This window comes from Clarias gariepinus, chromosome 5 (genome assembly GCF_024256425.1).
Source record: "Clarias gariepinus isolate MV-2021 ecotype Netherlands chromosome 5, CGAR_prim_01v2, whole genome shotgun sequence".
Lineage (NCBI taxonomy): Eukaryota > Metazoa > Chordata > Actinopteri > Siluriformes > Clariidae > Clarias > Clarias gariepinus.
This window is the reverse complement of record NC_071104.1, coordinates 31,902,425-31,925,492: the sequence shown is the minus strand read 5'-3', so window position 1 is coordinate 31,925,492 and position 23,068 is coordinate 31,902,425. Positions and strand designations below refer to the sequence as shown.

Below are 23,068 nucleotides of genomic sequence, written 5' to 3'. Positions count from 1 at the left end.
AATGGCTCTATGTTGAGTTATTTTCTGAGAACAGTAAATCTATAATGTTATACAAGCTGCACATTGACTATTCTTAACTATATCCAATTTTAATTTCTATAGTATTGTCCTTTGAGAAGATATACAAAAATATTTGCTGAAATTAGAGGGGTGGACTCACTTTTGTGAGTAGCTATAATTAAGTCAAGTAGTCAAGTCAAGTAGGCTTTTATTGTCATTTCAACCATATACAGTTCAGTACAGAGTAAAATGAAATAGCGTTCCTCCAGGACCATTGTGGTGGTAAGAACTATGTGGTAAGAAAGTGGTAAGAATCATTGGGCCTGGGCCCTCCTCAGTTTTCTCAAGAAGCAAAGAGCTTGTGTTGAGGACCAGGTGGGATTCTCCTCCAGATGGACACCAAGGAATTTAGTGCTGTTGACCTCTCCACAGAGGAGATGTTGATGTTTAGCAGAGAGCGATCATTCCGTGTCCTCCTGAAATCAACAACCATCTCTTTTTTGTTTTATCAATGTTCAGAAACAGGTTGTTGTCTTTACACCAGTCATTTAGCCTCCACACTTCCTTTCTGTATGCTGACTCATCGTTCTTGCTCATAAGACCCACTACTGTCATGTCATCAGCAAACTTGACGATGTGGTTGCCACACAGTCATGAGTTAGCAGTGTGAATAGCACTGAACTAAACTCACAGCCCTATGCTAAGTGTGATGGTGCTGTTTCAGATCTGCACTGACTGAGGCCTTCCTGTCAGAAAGTCCAGGACCCAGTTACAGAGGGAGGTGTTTAGACCCAACAGGCTCAGCTTCCTGATCAGGTGTTGGGGTATAATAGCATTAAATGCTGAGCTGAACTTCATGACCAGCATTTGAACATTCAGTAGGTGTCTTGGTATTTCTAGGTGTGTAAGGGGCAGATGGAGTGTGGTGGAGATGGCATCGTCCATGGAACGGTTAGGATGATACGAAAAACTGCAGTGGGTCCAGTGAGGGAGCAGCAGGGTCTTGATGTGTCTCATGACGAGCTTCTTGAAGCACTTCATGGTAATAGGTGTTAGTGCAACAAGACACAGAAGACATCTTTGGCATGGGGAAGACTGTGTTGGTCTTGAAGCACATAGAAACGATGGCACTGCTTAGAGATATATTGAAGATGTTGGTATCATTCTCTGAGCATTCCACTGCCAGGGATATTATCTGGTCTAGTAGCTTTACGTGGGTTGACTCTGCATAGAGTTTTCTTTACATCAGCCATGGTGAGACACAGCACTTGGTCGTTGGGAGGAGAGGTGGCCTTCCTCACTGTCCCTCACTGTAGTTAATGATGACTTGTATGCCCTGCCACATGCGCAGTGTGTCACTACTGTCTAGACTAAGTGGTCTCAGGCCTTCAGAAGTGCACACACCTCCCCGGTTTCTGGTTGGGGTGTGAGATAATGTTCTTGAAGACAGGGTGATGTTATCGGTGCAAGTCACTGTAACTTGCAGCCTCCCTGACAACATCTCCAACAACAATAAACTGTCCATCGGGGTGTGTGTTCTGCAGTTTACGGATCTTTCCATACAGTCTACAGTGCGCTTACTTAGCATTAGCGCCAGGTGGAATCTACACTCCGATAATGAAACCAGTGGTGAATTCCCACGGTAAATAAAAATCTATGTTGATATAAACACACAAGCCACCGCCCCAAGTCTTATCGCACAGATCTGCATTTCTGTCAGCGCGAAACAAGGCTAGCCTTATAGCTGAATGGCAACATCTGGAACTCTGTCATGTCTCTGTGAAAACAAAGACACAGCAGTCTCTAAAATCAGGCTGTATAGTCTGCTGCAGTCGGATGTAGTTCAATTTATTGTCCAGGGAGCAATTATTATACTTTAAAAAGCAATGCAGCCTCTGAGCTAACAATTGCAAAAAAAATTAAATAATAAAAATAAAAATCTAAATACCATGACAGAGAAAAATAAAGCTTATAATACAGTATTTTCTAGGAAAAAGCAACATAACATTAAGTGCTCCAGTTCTGATGGCTTAGAAAACTAAAAATTACAAACAAACACTTGTTATACCACATCAGGGCTTGTGCATGATCACACCTTTTTCCTGTTTACATGGTCCTCAGCCACACATGTTCCAGAATCAGTGCATTACTGTAAACCCATGCAGTAGAAATTACTATCAGCACTACAAGTACTGCTCTGAGAAAATTGATGAATCATAACCGTCTAACCAATCAGTATAAAGAAATCAGCTGTTATGTGGCATAATCAGATTAACTCAGATTATCTGGTAAGCAAAGATACCACAGTGGTATTTTTCCAGCCCTCAACTAGTTTGAACTCAATTTTTGCTGAAAATGATTTTAATCAGAGAAAAGAAATCACGCAGCTCTCCTGAACATCTACAAGAAATCTTGCAAATCTCTTATAAAGCTTTTCTGTTGTGGTGAACTGTTAGATGTCAAGCTTGTGCATGTATTCTCTGTGTCTTTATGATGCACTATATGGACAAAAGTATTTGGGCAATGACATTGTATCCAAATACAGTACATATACTTTAGTATGGAGTTCGTCCCCCTTTTGCAGCTATAACAGCTTCCAGTCTTCTTGGATGGTTGTCCACAAGATTTTAAAGAGTTTCTGTGGGAATTCGTGCCCATTCATTCTGTAGAGCAATTATGAGGTCAGGCACTGATGTTTGGATGAGAAGGCCTGGCTCACAATCTCAGTTCCAATTCATCCCAAAAGTGCTTGATGGGGTTGAGGTCAGAGCTCTATGTTCAGGCCAGTCAAGTTCTTCCACACCAAACTCATTAAACTATGTCTTTATAGTCCTTGCTTTGTGCACTCATGTTGGAATAGAAAAGAGCCTTTCCCAAACTGTTGCCAAAGTTGGAAGCATAGCATTGTCCAAGGTGTCTTGGTATGCTGAAGCATAAAGATTACCTTTCACTGGGGAAACACCTGAATTCAACAATTAACAGGTTTGGCCAAATACTTTTTGTCCATATTATGTATTTTGATAGTTTTGGTGATAGTGCTCTAATCAGTTTCTTACAAGTTATAATCCTTATGCTTTTATTTATTTATTTATTTTTTTATTAATGTGCTTGTATGCAGGGGTGTGTGTAAGAAATACAGAGGAAAAGAGAGCATGCACATAAAAAAAGAATTTGTTGTACATTAAGAAGGTACTTTCCTGAGTTACAGAGAAAGGATGAAGTGCTTCCTGTTAAGTGGCTGTTACCACCACTTTTACTAAGAAACATGAAAAAAAAATCTTACTACTACTTTCTTTCTGCTGTTCCCGTCAAGGGGTCGTCACAGTGGACCATTCGATCCACACACAACTTGAAGCAGGTTTTATGCTGGATGCCATTCCTCACCCAACCCTCCCATTTTCTAACCAGACCGGGACCGGCACTGCATGCAGTGGCTGGGTAGTATGGGGCGTGGCAGCCCACCGACTGAGGGGCTCAAAACCAGGATAATCGGATCAACAACCTAGAGCCTTAGCCGCCTGAGGAACCACTGCACACATTACTTTTAATGTAATACAGAATAAACATATGCTTTGTATACTACTACTGCTGCTACTATTACTACTACTAATAATAATCCGTTTTAGCTGCCTTAACCCCTCTCTCTTTTTCTGTCTTGTCTGTAACCAGCTTCACTTCTGATTCCAAACACCTGTGGCATGTATGCAAGGACAGTCAAGTCACGCAATTACCCATAATAGTCAGCAGATGGCTTCATATACTCCACTCCAGTGTGGTTAGGTAGCGCAACGCCATGCGGAAATGTAGTTAAGTAAAAGTAGAGACATTTCCTTTACTTAAAAGTAAATAAAATATATAACTACTTAAGGAAAGTAGAAATTAATTAAATATGTACTTAAATACAGTGATGAAGTACATGTATACAGTTACCTTCCACCTCTGCCTATGGTAACATTAAAGCAGCTGCAGGAACATCTGGTAAGAACTGGTCACTTTCTGCATTTCTGGATGAAACCAACAAACAAATCCACATAAATCACACCACTCACATATGTTATATTCTAATAAGATCAATGCATAACTATTTAGGTATCATTATATAAGATACGTGTGTGGTACAAACACAAGACAGCTCATCACCTAAAGAACGCGATAACAGCGGTGAACCATGGTGGAGTCAGCCTCATGCTATGGAGCTGCTTCTCTTTACATGGACCTATAGTTCGACTGTAGTTAAGATAGAAGGAATCACGGATAGCTCCGAATAGCAATGTATTTTGGCACAAAACCTGGCGGCATCTGTTAGACAATTATGACTCAAAGCACAATTCCAAAGCAGTAAAGTGAAGATGGACTACATCAGCACAGAACAACAAAGTGCATGTGTGCAAACTGGGAGACATTGCAATCACTACTAAAAATGAAACAATAGACACAGATAAGGACAGGACAGTGCTGACTAGTGCACATTTTAAAAGTGACTACTTCAATATATTTTTATTCATTCTTAAACTGTATACTGGTTGGCTCTGCATTGTCCTCATCTTAGCCTATGGATTTGGCTTTAGGAGAGCTTACACGGTCTTCCACTTTATTTATTAAGGGCTTTATTTAGTCCTGTCTTGTAGTCCATTTTGGGTATGCATACTGTAGTCTCATGTAGTTCTGTGTTGTTTTTTATATAGCACCATGTTTTTCTGAGGGAACATGGTTTCATTTCATTGTTTAGTGTATAGCAGCTGCATATGATGGAAAATCCACATGACTTGGGAGTTACTGACACATCCACCATACAGCCCTGACTTTGCACCAATGGATTTCTACATTTGGCTTATTAAGGGAGTTCCTGGGAGTCCAGCGTTTCAGATGTGAAGCAGGAAGTCTGATAATGGATCCAGGATACTGAGAAAACATCAAATCTAAATTGATAGTGTCCAAGCACCAGTGAAACATTGGGCTAAGTACATTAGTGTAGCAGGGGATTATATAGAGAAATCAAGGCACTGTAGTTTTTATTCTTATGACTGGTTTGTTATTCCAAAAGTCCCAGTTTGACTTGAACACTCCTTGCATTTGTTTTTCACTTGAATTTTCTGCTTTAATCAGGGGAGTGTGGACCTTTTTATCCACTGTAAAAAATCCATAGGCTTACCTCTACTGATATTACCATTTCAAAGGTCTTGATGCATTTTTTTCTTGGTAAATAGATAAGTATCTTTTGGCATGCTACTGAAAGTTTCAGTTTATATGATGCTCAGTAACGGTCTATAGACAGTTTGGAAATTTTTTTAAACTTCTGACATTTCTGAAATTCCAATATTTCGAACAGATCTTACTCACATTTAACAGTTGGGTAAATTATATAAAAATATATTATTGACATGCTTAATATCAAGTCATTTTCCTAACCATACCAAGACTTTAACATGATAAACAATGATTTAATTTTTAATAAAAACGATTTGATTTGTTCTTTATATCCATAATCACCAGGGTAAAAAACAACAACTTTATAAACATTGTAAACAGCTCCCTCTAGTGTCAACAAGGAATGTGTACAACATAACACTATTGCTATTGCTTATCTTGGATCTCACTATGGTTACCAGCTGTAAACAATTATTAAAATTAATTAAAATTAAATTAGATTTGTGCCAAAATAATGGATTTTATACATAACCGACAACACTGACCATTCACCTGACCACTGCATAAGTAATAAGTACCATTCAAAATCATTTTTGTTTAACTTCAAATATGTATGCTTGTTTCATCCAAGTCCATTCAATTCAAAATGCTCCACCCAAAAAACATGTTACTTGTATGGGCTAAAAAAACAAAACAAACAAACAAACAAAAAAAAACCCATACCAACTCTTAAAACAAACCTTTTAACAAAAATTACACAATGTCACTGCATGCATCTGTCCATACTTCACTTACACACTATGTAACAGAACAACTTCGTATTGATAAAAATGAGATGAAAACGGGTGATGTGTCCCCGAGGCTCATTGTGAGTAGTAGTGTGTGAACTGCCATTTCTGATAGGAGCTGGATTCATCACAGGCCTTTAGGTGGATTGAGTTGCCGTTAGGTCCTGCCTCTAGACACAAACGTTGAAAAGATGTCTCAGCAATCAGGTGCTCTGCCTAAAATACACACACACACACACACACACACACACACACACACACATCATAAGGGAAACTCATCTGTCTGCATTATAAATTATAAGTATAATCCACAACAAAAATGTCAAACTACTCGAATATGCTTTAATGCATTTTATTAATGAGTATGATGATTTCTTCAGCAATATTATGAAGCAAACTGTGCAAATATCAGTTAGCGAGAGTCAGTTGTAATGAATTTCTTTACAAAAATTCCAAAACCCCACCTCACAAGTCTGACGTTCTTACCTGAACCTAAAAACACTTAAGACAATTGTATCCATATACAGTACTGTAGCTGAACCAGACCAGGAGTTCTCAACCCAATTCCTGGAGGACCTTCGGTCCACGACTATGCCCATCATGACCATTATAATTTAAAAAGGGCTATTAGTTAGCTGATTAGTTAAATCAGGTGTGGTTGGACCTGAGAAAACACTAAAATGTGCAGGACAGGGAGTCCTCCATGAACAGGGCTGAGAACCACTGAACTCGATAATGGTGTAGAGACAAACATGGCAAATGGCTTCACACTACACCCACAGTGTGGTGTAACAACCACCAATATACTACTGTACAGACCACAAGATACATAATGCTTTACAACATTTGACAGCTCAGGGGTTAAGGTGTTCGACTACTGATCGGTTCCAGGTTCATTTCCCAGCACCACCAAGTTGCTGCTGTTGGGCCCTTGAGGACGGCCTTAAACCCTCAGATGTGTAAAAAGATGGGGAGAAACACTAAGTCGCTCCAGACTGTGGTACAATGCACAGCTAAAAAACTAGAGAAAATCATCACCCAGCTCCAAATTTTTGGAATTGAACCACGAACCGAATGTTTGGACCTATAAAATACCTAAAAATATATAGAGAAATAACATTCATGCTCATAGCAGAGGTCATCCTCGGTGAGTTCTTCCTACATCACTTTTTTTACACTACCGAGGCCAAACATCTGTGTGTTCACCTGACCATCACACCTGTTTCAGATTTAGTTTATGCTTACCTTAATTCATAGCCCTTTACTGGTGATTTCACAAAGTCAGTAAAGGTAATCTAGTTTACCCAACGATGACATACCAGCAATTTATTGGTCTTGTGCAGCCAGCGGAGGTGTGGTTTAGTGTTGTCACACGGTTCCAAGGTCAGGCCTCCTCCTGTGACTTGTGGAGACACGCAAGAAGCGTTCTGGCGGAGCAGTCTCACCCAGCTGTAGCTGAAGTGCTGGCTCTGCAAGATGGAGAACAAGGACAATGATTACTGTCTTACAATACTGCCTTATATCCTAGGACTTGTCTCTTGTGGAATGTTTAGTAGAAGGGCAGCCTTTTAAAGAGCAGTCCCAATATGGGTGTGGTGATAATTAGTAATTATAACGGTCAATGCTCATGTCTGTATATACCCTAAGGGATTTCTATAATGCAAGTGTATGCAATGTTAGTTTTTTTAAACACTGAGAAATATCAGCAGTATTACGGTATAAAAAAATAATAATAATTGCACACACCAATATTTTGTTACTCGACCTTTTGCTTTGATTATGGCTGTGGTATTGAATTGGTGAGCTTTTGCAAGCTCACAGAATTTGTGTCAGTCCACAGTCACATTAGTGTCACTCCAAGATCTTGGTATTGATGATATAAGAGTTGGACCTTAGAGTAAAGTCTTCTCCAGCACATACCAGAGATTCTTAATAGGGTGTAAATATCTGGACTCTATGGTGGTCAATCCAGGTGTGAAAATGAAATCTCATTCTCCATGAACCGCTATTTCACAATCTGGGCCAGACGAGCTCTAGCATTGTTATCTTGGAATATGCCCGTGCCGTCAGGGAAGAAAAAAAATCCATTGATGGAAATACCTGGTCATTCAGGATAGTCAAGTAGTTAGCCCATCTCATTTTTGGTCAAATACAACCTCAGACCAACGACAACATTTTTCACAGCCCAAAAGATCCACCTTTAGCAGCAACAACTAGAAGTATTAATTTCCTGTATGAGTTTATCAGACTCTCACATCATTGTTGAGGAATTTTGGCCCAATCTTCTTTAGAACATTGCTTCAGTTTACTGAGGTTTTAGAGGAATTTGCACAGCTCTCTTACGTTCCCCTACCGCATTTCAGATGGTCTGTTGTCTGGAATTTGACTAGGCCATTACAAAACTGAAATCAATCTAATGTAGATTTGCTGATATGCTTCAGATCGTCATGTTGCATGAACAAATTTAGACCAAGCATTAGCTGCCCGACAGATTGCCTCACATTCGCCTCTAAAATATGCTGGTATCCAGAGGAATTCATGGTTGACTCACTGACTTGAAGATGCCCAGGTCCTTATAAGGTATTTCTGCTGAAATGCTGTTTGGTTTTCCCCCAATCATGGCACTGGGCATTAACTCCACTTTGGTCTCATCTGTCCATAAGACATTATTGCAGAAGCCTTGTGGTTTATTCAGATGCCGATTAGTCGTGCTTCCATGTTCTTTTTTTAGACAGAAGAGGCTTTCTCTTGGTAACCCTTCTACACAATCTGTTCTTGTTCAGTCTTCTTCTAATTTTGCCGTCATCCACCTTAACATTTAACAAGCTCAGTGAGGCCTGTAGGGTCTGAGATGCAACCTTTACTTTTTTTTTTTTTCTTCTCCTTAGCATGTTGACAGTGAAATTGCTGGGACATTCACTCTTGGGAAGATTAGTAATTGTCCAAATTGTATGGAAATGGTTGTAAACCCTTTTCAGATTGATATGCATCAACAATTTATTTTCCGAAAACCATTGCCTATGTCTTTGCTTCTTGGCATTGTGTTAACACACACCTGAATGCTCCAGACAAGCAAACTGCCAAAACCTTTGCATTTATTGAGATCTACAGAACTGCTGATGCTCGGTTAATGAGGGGCTGTTGATTAGCAACACCTGGCTGCACTTAAATCCTGGGAAAGCAGGAAGGGGGTACTTGCCTGCATGTAATGACAGGGTAAAATAAAAAATGTTTGTTGTTATTTGTTTGAGATTGTATTGTCTAATACCAATAGCCTCTATGATCGGATGATTTTTATGATGTTTTGACACAAAAGCACATCGAAGCTAAAAAGAAATTAACAATAAAATGCCGGCACGGTGGCTTAGTGCTTAGCACCGTCACCTTGCTAAAGGAGGTCCAGATCAGCTCACTCTAGACCTCCGGTTCGAACTCGTGATCTCCATGTGATAGGGCGAGGACTTTACTGCGCCACTCGGATGTCCCGCTGGCTCCTCTTTTTAATTAATATCTACAGTGTTAAAGATCTTTTCCTGTAGACAGCATGGCGTGGCATAGTAACAAAAATGGTCTGTTTGCATTCCTTCTACAGAGATAAATAAATGTAAACATAAATATGACAACTAAACATTAACGCAGGTCTGCATTACCTGTTTGCTAAGATCACACATCCCAAAAGATAAAGAGCCTTTTTCCTGTACCAGACACTTCCTAGTGCCAAGGTTAAAAACCTAAAAAGAAAAACACAAAATAAAAACATGGTTTAAAAGCTGACTATGTAGAACATGGAAGAGAAGACAGAGACATAAGGGGAACGCTGTGGTTTCAAAACAAAGTGATTTTGTTGCTTTGGCCCCGACACTCAACAAAGGCTTTAATCCCAACACGGGGCGACTGAAAGGCCTGGAGCTACAGAGCGCCCTTGTTGACGTTTAACAATAGCCCTGTCTTCTGAGTGAGGAAAACAAAATCTATTTAGCATGTAGAAGAGCTCACAGAGGATTGTTCAAGTCAAACTGGGACTTTTGAGAATAACAAAACACATTCATGAGAATAATAATAATAAAAAAAAAAAAACTCCCATTATTTCTCTATAAAATCCCCTCCTGCACTCATGTGGCCATAAGTCCCAGCTAAGTTCCTGTAACGTGCAAGTAAATGACTGTGTACAGTTCCCACAGACAGATGTGGCTTATCTACAAGTTGGTGACAAGTGTTCAAGGATCAACCATTCCTCTCACTGAATGACTGCACTTGACTCCGAGCCACCGCGATCGACAGTCACAAATGTACAGTAGGGCCTTTTTCTTTCTACAATGTTTGCACTGTTTAAATATTTACCCGAGGTGGAGTCTCATTACTCTACATGCTAGGAGACATCTGTCAATGTCCGGCCTTTTTTTTGCCTTCATTCACAAGAATTGTAATCACAAGTCCTGGTTTGACCTTACTGTCCCTTCATTTTTATTAACATTTCTATGACAAAATAATAAAATATATTGTATTTAAAATAAATAAAATAAAAATTTCATAGTAAGGACAAAATTAAATTAACTTGGTGATTTTTTTTGTACATCATTCCGCTTTGGAGGAAAAATAATCCTGTGTTTGGTGCTACAGTATATTAAAGTGCTCAAACGATTAACCTGCATGGTTGAAGTCAACCCGGGTGTAAGTGCTCGCAGTATACATTAAATCTCCTCTGTAACAACACTGTACTTACAAGGCCTTCAGCTTTGGCCAGCGGAGCCTCCAGCTCAGGGTAGACATTCTCCACGTACCACTTGAAGCTCTTGCACTGAAGCTTCTGACGCAGCTGGTTCTGTTCTGTGAGGTCCCCAATGTCGATCACATTTTTGTTCAGTAAATGTAGGTAACCATGGCCGTAGAAAATCTCTTTATACTCGTCCAGCCAGACCTCAGCCACACGAGCCAGGTTTCTCTCCACCGTCTTTTGACGATCTTTGGGGAATTTGTAGGGGTTCTCACCACGGAAAATATGACCGACACGAGAGCATGGGATGATCTCGATCTCGCCGCCACACATCCAGATCTGAAGAGGGAAAATCAATAATGGTGAACAATGATGAATGTGAATAAAGGAAAGTGAAAATCAGAAAACGAGGTGTTATTGTTAATGTTTTTTATCAAATCTTTTAATTATCTTAATTGTCATTTATATGAAACTTAGAATTTAGTTTTTACATAAAAGGCATAAACCTGAAAAAAGTGTTTCATTCTAAATTGTTAAGATATTGCAGAGTTTTACATGGTTACGGACACTACAGCTTTATGTCCCATGCAAATACTGTAACTGAGGTAGCTCTGGAATTTTATTGGTATATGTGTTAATAGTTATTGGGCAGATAATGAATAGCAATTTTAACTGAAAAAATCTTTAGTTTTCAAGCCACATAACGTAAGGTGTGTGCCTAATTTATTTTGACAATGTTTTTTTTTTATTTTACATATTGCACAGAATAATTTATTTTAAAGAACAGTTTTTACGTCATATGCTTCTAGACGCTTACACCAATTTTGGTAACAATACTTATTAAAAAAATATGAATAATTAGCATTTTTAATTATTTTAGTTTGAAGCAAGACAGTACAACACTAAAAAATTCTCTCTCCAGAACAACTGAAGTTAGCAACTTGAAATTTTAAGGGAAGCAAAGGGAAGGATTGTTTGCTGATGTTGCATAAACTCTATTGGGCTATGGTTCGGAAGGTCCCAGGTTCAAATCCCACAACCACCAAGTTGTCCCAATTGTGCCCTTGAGTGAGGCCCTTGAGTGAGGAGCCTATTTCAGGAGACTTAGGGCATGAGGTGGGGTACACATACACACACTCATTCACACACTACAGGAAATTTGGGAACACCAGTTAGCCCAATCTGCATGTGTTTGGACTGTCGGAGGAAACCGGAGTATCCGGAGGAAACCCGGCAAGCACGGGGAGAACATGCAAACTCCATGCACACAGAGACGGGAATCGAACCTGGAGGTGCAAGGCGACAGTGCTAACCACTACACCACTGTACTATACCACACCATATATGTTTAATACTGTGGAATGTCTGTTAAACAAGTTAGTTCCTGTTCTCACTTGCATTAAAGCAGCTAGAAACAGCAGTTCTCTCACCTTTCTCTCTCTCTCTCGTAAATTTAATAGGACGAAAAAATGCAGCTTGTCATGTTACAGGAAACCACAAAGCACAATTTATTTGTCCTTTTACATATTTAAAAGGACGGCACTTTCTTAGCTTTGAATAGACAATGGAGACTGGCTAAATAAATGCCTCGTTACAGACAACCCCACATCATCAGTGACACATGGTTTTTATTAGTGCTGAGCAATATGTTTCTATCACGAGTTATTAAATATTTTATCATTATTATGATTTTTTTCCCCTTTCAGAGTTCAGTGACCAAGGTTTGTACTGAAAATATTCTCAACAATTAAAGCTGGAATATTTTCTTCATAATGAAAGAATCCTCCTCCATGCTGCTTGCATGTCGATCAGTATACGAACAAAATAAAAAATATAAATAATCGACGTAGGCAAGATTACGTTCGTTATAGATTCTGAAAGCTGGTTTTGATAAATTTTCGATTAATTGCACGGCCTTAGTTCTTTCTTTAGCTTCTGATCGGTCTTGTAACCGACTCCACTATTGAAGTTGCTGAACCAGGAACTTAAGCAACACTTTCAAACTAAGCATATTCCAAAATTCATCAACTCTTTGTAAGTAATATGACAATACTTTAGGAACATAATCCAGAACAGGATAGGATAGGATGGGCCGCAAAAGGGTCTTATTCTAAACAACTTCTATAAACGTCACCATATCAATGATATGCGTTTTATGTGACGGCGGGCTGACAGAGAGTGCGCACACACCTAAAAATGGTTTTCACTCGGAGTTCTCGCGCACATGGCGTAACCTGTATGAGAAGGGTGTGGGAATCACTAATGCACTGGAAGACAATTTGGAGACGCCGGATTCCTGCCACTCGCGGCCCATAAAATGGATATGCCGAACACATCCGGAGAGTATAGTAGGTCGTAAACATATACACTCCGCACTCTCTAAGCTAAATTCGCACTCACACACTGTCTCTGCCTGCCTCACGCCATGCTTGTCTCTTCTGCTCCATCCGCGCCACCGAGGAATCGGCACCTCCTGAGCTTCATCCTGTGGACACGCGCCATTCACCTGTGTGGCACCAGGACCACTGTGCTTTTAACGAACGTAACTACATTAAGACTGCATACCTTCGAGCTTAACTCAACTGTGCTTAATAAAGTAATTAACATCTGGTTCCCATATGTTCCTTCCCGATGTGTCAGACCCTTACATTTGTAAAAAAACGCTTTTCAATCCATTTTATTATTAATCTAATTTTAGGTAGCATATCTACTATACAAGTCCCTGTAAATGGATTTTTACGATAGAAACAATAACGTGCTATAACAAGCACATCAACACAAATGTTTTACCTTGAATGAAATCTCCATATTCTCCCCTCCCCACACATCCAGGCCTGGATCGTAACCTCCCAGCTCATAAAAATAATTCCGATCTATGGAGAACAGCCCCCCTGCCATCACCGGGCACCTGAAATATAACACCACACAAAATTTACAATTGATGTTAGATGTCATCCGGACAGTAGGTCAGAAATACAATAAATATTACCTGAGAGGATCTGAGACTTTGATATGGTTCTTCCTGATAAAGTCGTCGGTTAGCGTGCTCCAACCGAACACTAAAGGCCATTTGAAGATGCCCCTTTGGAAATTGTCTACCATCACATAACTGTAAACACAAAAAATGCACAACATTTTTCTTCTAAAAAAAAAATATATAAATAAACATTCCACATAACCATAAATCTAGATACTCATTGTTTATTGGTTTGGACAGATTCAAATAGGTTGGGCTCTTTTTATATAAACAATCCACTTGTTCAGTCGTCTTGGTTGAAGCTTAAGGGCATCAGTGGGATCGTGATGCTCAAGGCTGAGCTTTATAGCTCGTGTACAGACAGAATCTGAATAAAGCCTCAAGCTTCCTCCAGGTTGGGAAAAAGCTGGAGTTTTGATTTTGCTATTTTATAAAAGAAAACCTGACAATGCTATTAGATCTCCAGAGATCATGTGTCAGAAAAGTGTATGTTATTTCTGATGAAAAATAATGTGTAGACCCACAAGAAAGGCACTGAGGAGAGTGCTGCTGCACTGTATGTGTGTAGCCAGTGCTGGAGAGCAAACTTTATATCTAATCACTTTCTAATAATCATTACCTTTCAAATTATTTCTAAACTATCAGAACTGAGACTTTGTTGTAAGTTTGTCTGTTTTCTGTTAAAGTTTTCAGACATTTGTTTCCCTTTTAGTAAAAAATAATACGTATATACAGTACGTATACGCATATACGTATAGTGAAATAAACTGGTCATACGTTGACCGGTTTATTCACATGAATGAAGTCAAAGCGAAGGTGCCATACATTTCATGCAGAGAAATGAGATGAGATGAAAGCACCAGACAAAAGGTTACAGGTGTCAGATAAGAAGAGGGCGGGGCTGGGGGAGGGGTGTGATATCAGAGACATGTGCCAGCCATTATAGAGTCACAGAATTATCATGACTCATCCACCATGTGCATTTTTTTTAATAATACATCATAGCAAAGTACTTGGATGTAGTACAATCTTTGGCCAAGTACACAGTATTGGGCCAGGGGTAGCTCAGTGGTTAAGGCATTGGACTACGGTTCGGAAGGTCCCAGGTTCAAACCCCACAACCACCAAGTTGCCACTGTTGGGCCCTTGAGCAAGGCCCTTAACCCTCAACTGCTCAGATGTGTAATGAGATAAAAATGTAAGTCGCTCTGGATAAGAGCGTCTGCCAAATGCCTAAATGGAAAGTAATGGTGCTGATTAAATTTTTTTTATTTCATACATATAATACATAAAATGTGTAGAAAAGAAGCTAATTTTCAAGTTTATGCAACATTAAAGTGACCAATCTTGCTTCCTTGTGTCTGTAACCCTGTCAAATTTGTTGCAATATCTTAACAATTTTGCATTTTAGAATAATACACTTTTTTAGGTTTGTGTCTTTTCATGTGAAATCTAAATTGGCCAGGTTTAATCTAAGTAACAATGAAGGTCACTGAAAAATTTTAATAAAGGAAAAAAAAGGTTATGGACACTACATAATAATCATTAAATTGTATTAAGCAAATGTATTTATATTTTATATCTGCTGGAAATGTGTACGCATATTTACCAAAAAAAAAAAAAAAGAAAGCATGGAAAAGGAGCAAAAAGCATTTTGAAAAATAGTGTTATATGATCCTATCTGAAAATATACCTTTTCACCTATATGAGACACTTTAGCACCAATACCATGTTTTGGCGAAATGCCAAAATATAATTATATTATAATATATTATAATTTTATGTTTTTTTTTAATATAATCTTATCATTTTGTTTTATTTATCTTTATTTTTATAATTATTATTCAATTTTCCATTTATATTTTTTATTTACCCATTTATTATGTGTTTTATTTTTTATAAAAGACATAATAAATTTTTATTTTGTTTTGTATAATTTTTGATTTTTACTTTTTTGCCACTTTTTTTTGTCATTTTTGGTGCTGTAAAGCATTTTGGTTGCTGTAAAGTGCTATATAAATAAATGTTGATTAATTGTTTTAATGCGGAGCTTCTTTGCAAAATCTATGATTTAGTGCACAGTAAAGCCATCAGAGAAAACGTATATCTGGCACCATCTCTGTAACATGGCAATATTGTACTTGTATCTTTAATAATGCAAAGGAAAAATTAGGTGGGGAGGAGAAAAGAGGCTCCACTGTCATCAACCATTCCAAAACAATTCAGCTTGCCAAACCTGACCGTCCACTTTATGAACAATTATTCCATGGTGTACTTACAATCAGTGGCTCTCATGCTTGTACAAGTTTAAACTGACAGAATCAAGAATTGCTACCTCATATCCTTGTCGTTGATGACCTCGATAACAGGACAGGCAACTTTCCTGCGGTCCAGGTACACTCTGTCCAGCAGCGGCTCCAACCAGCCCACATTACACTCGATATGGGAGTCCAGGAACGTCAGGACATCACCTGAGTAAGAGACACACCAAGTAATCACACATCATGCACAGGAGACGTAAAGGCAATGGAAGAGTTTAGCAACGTATTTTTTTGAGGTTGAGGGTCCGAGTCCTGCCTTCAGGTATCTGTGTGCTGACGTTGTATGTTCTCCCTGTGCTTAATGGGTTTCCTCCGGGGAGGAAACCAGAGTACAAAGGAATGCAGGTTAGACTAATTAGCATTACAAATTGTCCCAGTGTGCGTGCTGCAATTGAGTGGCACCCCATCCGGGGTGTATCCCACCTAGTGCCCAGAGTCCCCTGCGATAGGCTTCAGGCCTTCTGTGACCCACTACAGGATAAGCAGTACTGTATTGAGAGTGAGTGAGTGTGTGGATTTATTTATTTCATGAGAAATTAAATTGCATGGGAACCTAAGCAAAATTAAACACCTGCTACATCAATATATTTTTTTTATTTTTAATCACTGACTAACAAAAAAGACATAAAAGCACTGACCTATACAGAATAATAATGTATGATAATGACACTTAATCACTTAAACATTGTAATCATATTGCTAGCTCTTGTATGACTTTCACCAGTTTATCAAGAGAAATATTTTAAACACTGTTTAACTTATACATGTGTGTATTGTTATGCAGATGCTATCTGCTTGTGCTTGCACGTTTACCCTTTGCCTCAGCAGCCCCTGCCAGTCTTGCCCTGATCAGCCCATGCCTCTCTTTAAGACGGATGATCCGGACTTTGGGAAACTGCGACATGTAGGCATCAAGTTTGTCTTTCAGGTAGTCTACAACACAAAGGGACAGAAACTTATTCAATTAAGGAACCTTAATGAAGCTCCAGGGTTCCCAATTTAGTATCTCAGGTTACGGTGTGTGGAGTTTCACATATTCTTGCAGTCTGTATCTAGATGGGGTTTCTCTGGTTTTCTTCCGCCTCCCAAAAAACATGCAGGTTAGGCTGTACATGACTGACTACGTTATTCCCATGTATAGGTCTGAATGTGTGTGCATGGTGCCTTGTGATGGAATGGCATTCCATCAGGAGTCCAGCACAACCATGGCTCTGGATCCAGGACGACCCTGATCAGGATAAAGGGGTTTAATAAAGATGAAAAAATTAATTCATTAATTATGATTATTAATTATTTTGTTTCTAATCATACTGTGTATGAGTCACTTTAACGTGATTATTAAAAGCCTGTTTGTTGTTATTTAAAACAAAATCAAAAAAGTTGGTTGCTAAAAAGGGATGGGACATTTGGTATGATAATCACATAACTGAATTTGATTTATGTCATTAGACGAACAAAACTGGCGCTGCCTGGGCATGCATTTGCTTTTGTGATGCAACAACATGAGTTGTACTTGTTCTCTTCAGGTGTCTAGTAGTAAGTCACAATCTCCAGGAAAATTATCAATTAATTAAATTACTACTGTCAATTGTTTTTTGTTTTTTTTCCCCAAAGGTATTGCAGGCTTCAGTACATTTTTGCTCCCTGGTTCTCACTATAATCTAATATATATTTTGAGCATTTAACAGACCTTGGGTTTAATAATAATAAAAATAAGTTCATGATGTCCTTAACTACCAGATGCATTATTTTTTCTTTAATCAGGTTACACCATCAAACATTGACGCCCCCAGCTGCTAAACACTAATTCTGATTAGAATGTGTCCTATTTACCTTAATCTGGCATTATCATTACGTATATCACAGCATAGAGCAATCATTGCTCGATTAGGTAGTAAAGAAAATTAAGTTAGAACAACCCAGGGAAGCCCACAGCAAGCAGAAAAAGGAATTTTTATCATTCATACACCCAATGTTCTTTCTCGCCAACACACCTTTTGTACTACAGTCGTCCACCAGTATAATCTCTTTAAGCAGGTGAGGCGGAGATCGGTTGAGCACACTGTGGACGGAGCGCAAGAGAGTGGACCAGACCTCGTCCACAAAGCAGAAGATCACACTTGTCGTAGGCAGATAATCATGAACTAACTTCTCTGCGCATCTGAAGAATACAAAGGATGTGATTACGCTACAATAAAACAATAAGATAAAGCATGTGTTGTAGAATTAACACAGTGATATAACATTTTACTGTACACATCAATAAAAATACAGGCAAATGTTTCCAGGATTCTGTTTTGTGTCTGGTCCCTTTATTTCATGTCAGAAAACCCCTTTAACCTCTGGCTTGCTCATTGGGGATCTTTCGTAAAGCTGTCTACTGTAAAAAGTGCTAACCAAATTAAACAGAATAGGACAGGAAACAAAAATCTCTTCTATACCCTTGCAGTGCTTCAGATCAGCAAAACTGCACTCTAGATTAAAAAATATACACTGCTGTATACAAACACATGCACGGACGAAAGGAAAACAAAAAAATGTCCTCACGCTGAAGGTCGTGTATCTGGAATAGCCCGGTCCACTGGAATCTGCTCGCTGAGAAACACGTTGAAATAGCCCTCGCTCCACCTGCGCCTGCTCTCCTCTAGACTGTACTGAGGCACCTCGGCCGCCCAGCCGAACTGCCCCGGCGCGTTTACGTCCCTGGGTTTAAGGGTCACATCCAGGTTCATGACCTTATGGAGTGCACCTTGCTTGGTCACACTCTTTGTAGAGTTCAGGAGTTTTCCAGTTTGGATGTTTGAACCGTTCAGATGGAGTTGTGCCGGTTTTGCTGTGGTTTTAACACGCACCAGGGAACTCTTGTTTTCACTTAGGACGATTTTTTGCTGGACAACATGTTCCTGTTTAGGGGGAGCATTGTTGGATGAATCTGATTTGACCTGTTTTTTCAACATGTGGTCGGATTTGTTAGACAAAGCAACGTCCTGGGGTATCTGGAAGTCCTGAGGTGGTATTTGTTGTGGTATTCGGTAGTCTTTCTTGCCATTGAATTCCAGTTTTATGTCTTTTCCTTGTTGGCCAGCAGATGGCGCTTTGGTTTGTGGAAGGACTTCTTTCTTCACGTTAACTCCCTTTGATCCTGAAGATACTTTGTTGCTTGTGTTTAATAACTTTGTATCCACTTGCACTTTTAAGTCGCTCCCAGCCGCGAGCTTGGGAAAAGTCCTGGTTACAATGTTGCCATTCTTAGAGTTAGGGAAGACTTCGTTTTCGCCATGAATGCCGTCAGGCTTTTTTCGCTTGTAGGCTAGTCTCTTCAGCATTTCTGAGCGTTTGGAAGTCTCGACATCCTGCTTCATGTTTGAGGGGTTTAAGTCTATTTTTTTAGCCAGCTCCCGGTCTTTCAGGACTCGCTCTTTCCCGTGTTCTCCATTCGCGTCTGTAATGGACAGCCTGAGAGCTGCCATGTCAAACAGCAGCCAGAGAACCGAAGCGGCGAAGATAAACGCGAGAAACCTCCCGCTTCCTCTTAAATACTTACTAACCTTCATTTTGAAGATGTGTGTTTTTAAAAGTCTAAGCCAGACCTGAAGAGCTTATACACAGTGAGGAAGTTTCATCACAGTAAGAGTGGAGCCATGACTGCGTGGCAGCATCTCACCCACGTCCTTCTGTCTAAAAGTCCCATTTTTCTCCATACATGAAGTCTGAGAAAGAAAGAAACACAAGCATCACACATTCACACGAGAAAACAACTTGCGTGATATATATATAAAAACGACAACAAACAAACAAACGTCTCTCACACACACGTACGCAGTAACACGTCGGCCAGGTAACTTTACTCAGAGCAACATATCACGAGGAGTTGCCAGATTGCAATTTATTACTTCATCTCACTTACCAATCATGTTTAAAAACTTGATTATTTTCCTATGTAATTTTACCCTCACACTTTTTATCACCAGTGCGTGAAAATTAGTTGTGAAAACAAACCATTCACTAGTTAAATATCAGGCCTTGTGTAAGGAGTAAATCGGTCAATCTGGCATCCCGTTGGCGTCGTAGCTCCACGTTGTCCTGTGGGACACGCCTCCCCTCCAGGTTTAACTTCTATTAATAGCTAAAGCTCATATTTCATCATTCTGATCATAATGCATATATTTTACAGTTTCACTTAGGAAAAGTCCTGATTAATCGTTGAACTGATAAAGATTATAAAAATCTATTAATAAAAAAAAAAAAAATCTGTCGTCAAGGATTATGCATAATTAGTTCTAGTTGTCAAGGATCTTAGTGATGCAGTTCCTGCATGGACCACAATGGCTTTTGGGTGATTATTTTTTAAGCACGTGGTTACACGTGGGTGAAGTGGTTTGAAACTGGATAATCAAGTTGTAAATGGAATATCTGAAGAAAAAAAAACTAATAATAATAATAATAATATTATATTTTTGTTGAAAATATTAGCTTAAAATACACTAAATTACCAATGGTATGTGAACCCCTGACCATCACACACCTAGGCCTATGTGATGGTCAGGTGGAAAACCTTCAAAGTAAAGTGGAGGAGCAGAATGGAATGTTTAAAAAGTATGATGGTCATGCATCCACAAATGTTTGGCTTTATGTACTGTATGTGCTGTACATAACTTGCAGTAGTCCATTGACTTTATGTACTCTATGTGGCCCTTCTATACAATATTGGAAGCCCACAAATGTATAGAAAGTCTCTGTGTGCTATAGTATTACAGTTTCCCTTAACTAGAACTAAAAGGGTACAAACCTGTTCCAACATGACAATGCCCCTGTGCACAAAGTGAAATATTGCGTGGCCCATCCAAGTACCATCTGGCACAACAGATGATAACGACCAAATTAGCCCAATCTGCTTGTCATTGGACTGTGGGAGGAAACTGGAGTACCCAAAAAACAAAACAAAAAAATGCATGGGGAAAACATGCAACATGAATGCAGACCCTGAGGCGGGAATCGAGCCTGGACCCTGGAGGTGTAAAGCGACAGTGCAACCCATAAGACATAATTTGCTAATATTGAAATGAAAGAATTCACATGTAATATTCTGTTGGCTGAATTCTCTAAATCTATTTGGAAGCCTTCTAAGATAATTCAAACTTATTATAACAGCAAATTAGGACAGCATCTAGAATAAAATGTTAAAAAACACATGCATGGTAATGCATCCACAAATGTTTGGGCAGTACATACAGTAACTCGCAGCATGAGTTGGTCTGATACATTGGACGAGCCAGGAAGAGATTGCCCGATCATTTTTATAAAACATCTTGGTACCATTAGAATGTATTGGATTTCTTCTTTCCACTTATAAGACACAGTGGTTGACATTTATGACATCAGTGCATAGACTGTTAAATTTTGTTAGAGGACCAGTTAAGTGAGGAAATTTACCCTGCATTTGAGTGGAAGAAATTAACAAGGATTATATAATTCACCCTTGTGCAATCTTATAGTGATTTTTTACTTTCTCATAATTAGTAATTTCCCATTTTACTCTGGTATACATATAAATAGTCAGGCAACAGTAAAACGGCATAAGACTAAATCTGTAATCATGAGAATTGACACGTTGGAGCATGATATACTGTAACACATTGTATGACTGCATACATGAGAGCTTTATTAATTATTTTTAGTAATAGGGTTATTCTGAGCGGGAATAGAAACTTGACTGAAGGACACATCACTAGATCACTGGATAAGGATCATAGAAGTCTAGACATGGATGTGACATTCATTTTATTAATTATTTTTTTTGATGAAGGTTTGACCAAGTAAATTGATCCTCATGCATTTAAATAAATCCATCAACATTTACAAGATATATTTATCAACACCATGTAAAAATGAACCAAAATGAAAAAGAAAACAAGGGAAAAAGTTTGATAGAAGATTATTTTTTTAAGTAAATAGTTTTTAATAAGATGTGTAATATATAAGTTAATATAAGAACAGTAAACATGCAAAACCTCCTTTACCAACAAAACTATTATTTTTTGTTAAATTTTCATTCCCCCATTTTTTAAATTAACAACATTGATATTATTTATAATGTTATTATTATTATTATTGTTATTTTTTTGTTTACATGCACATTTACAGATTATTTGTTTGTTGTTTTACATAGTTAAATGTTGTGTTATTCATCCCATACAGTAACAAGTTTACAAGTTTCAGGGCTTTTTCTGTATGCAATGCAAACATATTAATCACAAAAATATACACTGACTTATGAAATGAATTTGAGGTTTATCACGCATCACGCTTGTTAGGTGTGTCAATTACACTGCATTATGTCACAGCAGTAATGTTTTTACTGTTTATGTAATAAATTACTAATGTGGGTCATAATTCTCTACTGATGCACAAGCTGTTATAAATTGTCTGAATAAAAAGAATGCAGAGGAAGAAAACCTTCTAAGTTGGTGAATTAAGATCATTAAAATATGTTTAAAATAAGAGAGTTCTAGGAGTAGAAGAGGAAGTAGAAGAAAGAAACATACAGACAGAGAGAGAGAGAGAAAGAGAGAGAGATCCTGATCCTGTAAGCAGCCCATTGCCTCATGCTGCTGTGTGTATCGTGTCAGATGGGAGTCTGGATCCCTGAGTGTGTGGCCTTCTCGTCCTGGCGGAGAGGCTTTCATAGGGGTTCTTTAGACTGATTAGCCTAAGGACAGCCCTGAGGCCTCGTCCCAATCCCCATGACATCCATTAGCTCACATGGCTGTTCATTAACCAATTAGGGGCAGGCACCAACTAGCACATTTCATTCACTTCTTATGAAAGCTCATACATAACACATCCTCACCAATACCCAATCCAATTTGAACTAGATGGATTATGTGTCCTGTCCAAATTCTGTCAGTTCGAAAATCCTTAAGAATCATTGAGAGTTTTACAGATTCTTCCAAGCTACCCAAACGGTGCAATTTTGATACACAGAATAAACTAGATCCCAGACAGCAGCGCTCTAATTGAGCTGTTTCCAGCTGCTGTAAAACAGGCTTTGGCATAGCACGAGTGGAGGTTAATCATCCGCTGTTGCGTCTTTATAACATGCTAATTAGGCCTTGGAATC

At 38.8% G+C, this 23,068-nt stretch overlaps 1 protein-coding gene across 2 annotated transcripts; it reads right to left on the bottom strand.

Moving 5' to 3' along the window:
- Positions 1 to 5,420: 5,420 nt before the first annotated feature.
- On the bottom strand, positions 5,421 to 19,848 carry LOC128523676 (polypeptide N-acetylgalactosaminyltransferase 5). Of its 2 annotated transcripts, none has more exons than XM_053495748.1 (11): positions 19,768 to 19,848; positions 18,496 to 19,658; positions 17,943 to 18,109; positions 16,762 to 16,881; positions 15,963 to 16,098; positions 13,640 to 13,759; positions 13,441 to 13,558; positions 10,660 to 10,989; positions 9,587 to 9,667; positions 7,256 to 7,405; positions 5,421 to 6,152 (listed from the first exon to the last, which is right to left on the bottom strand). In XM_053495748.1, exons 2-11 carry the CDS (start codon positions 19,500 to 19,502, stop codon positions 6,012 to 6,014), a joined length of 2,370 nt encoding a protein of 789 aa, XP_053351723.1. In that variant the 5' UTR covers positions 19,503 to 19,658; positions 19,768 to 19,848; the 3' UTR covers positions 5,421 to 6,011. The 2 variants fall into 2 exon arrangements, with proteins under 2 accessions (XP_053351723.1, XP_053351724.1); XM_053495749.1 differs by having other exon boundaries at positions 19,758 to 19,775.
- Positions 19,849 to 23,068: the final 3,220 nt, after the last annotated feature.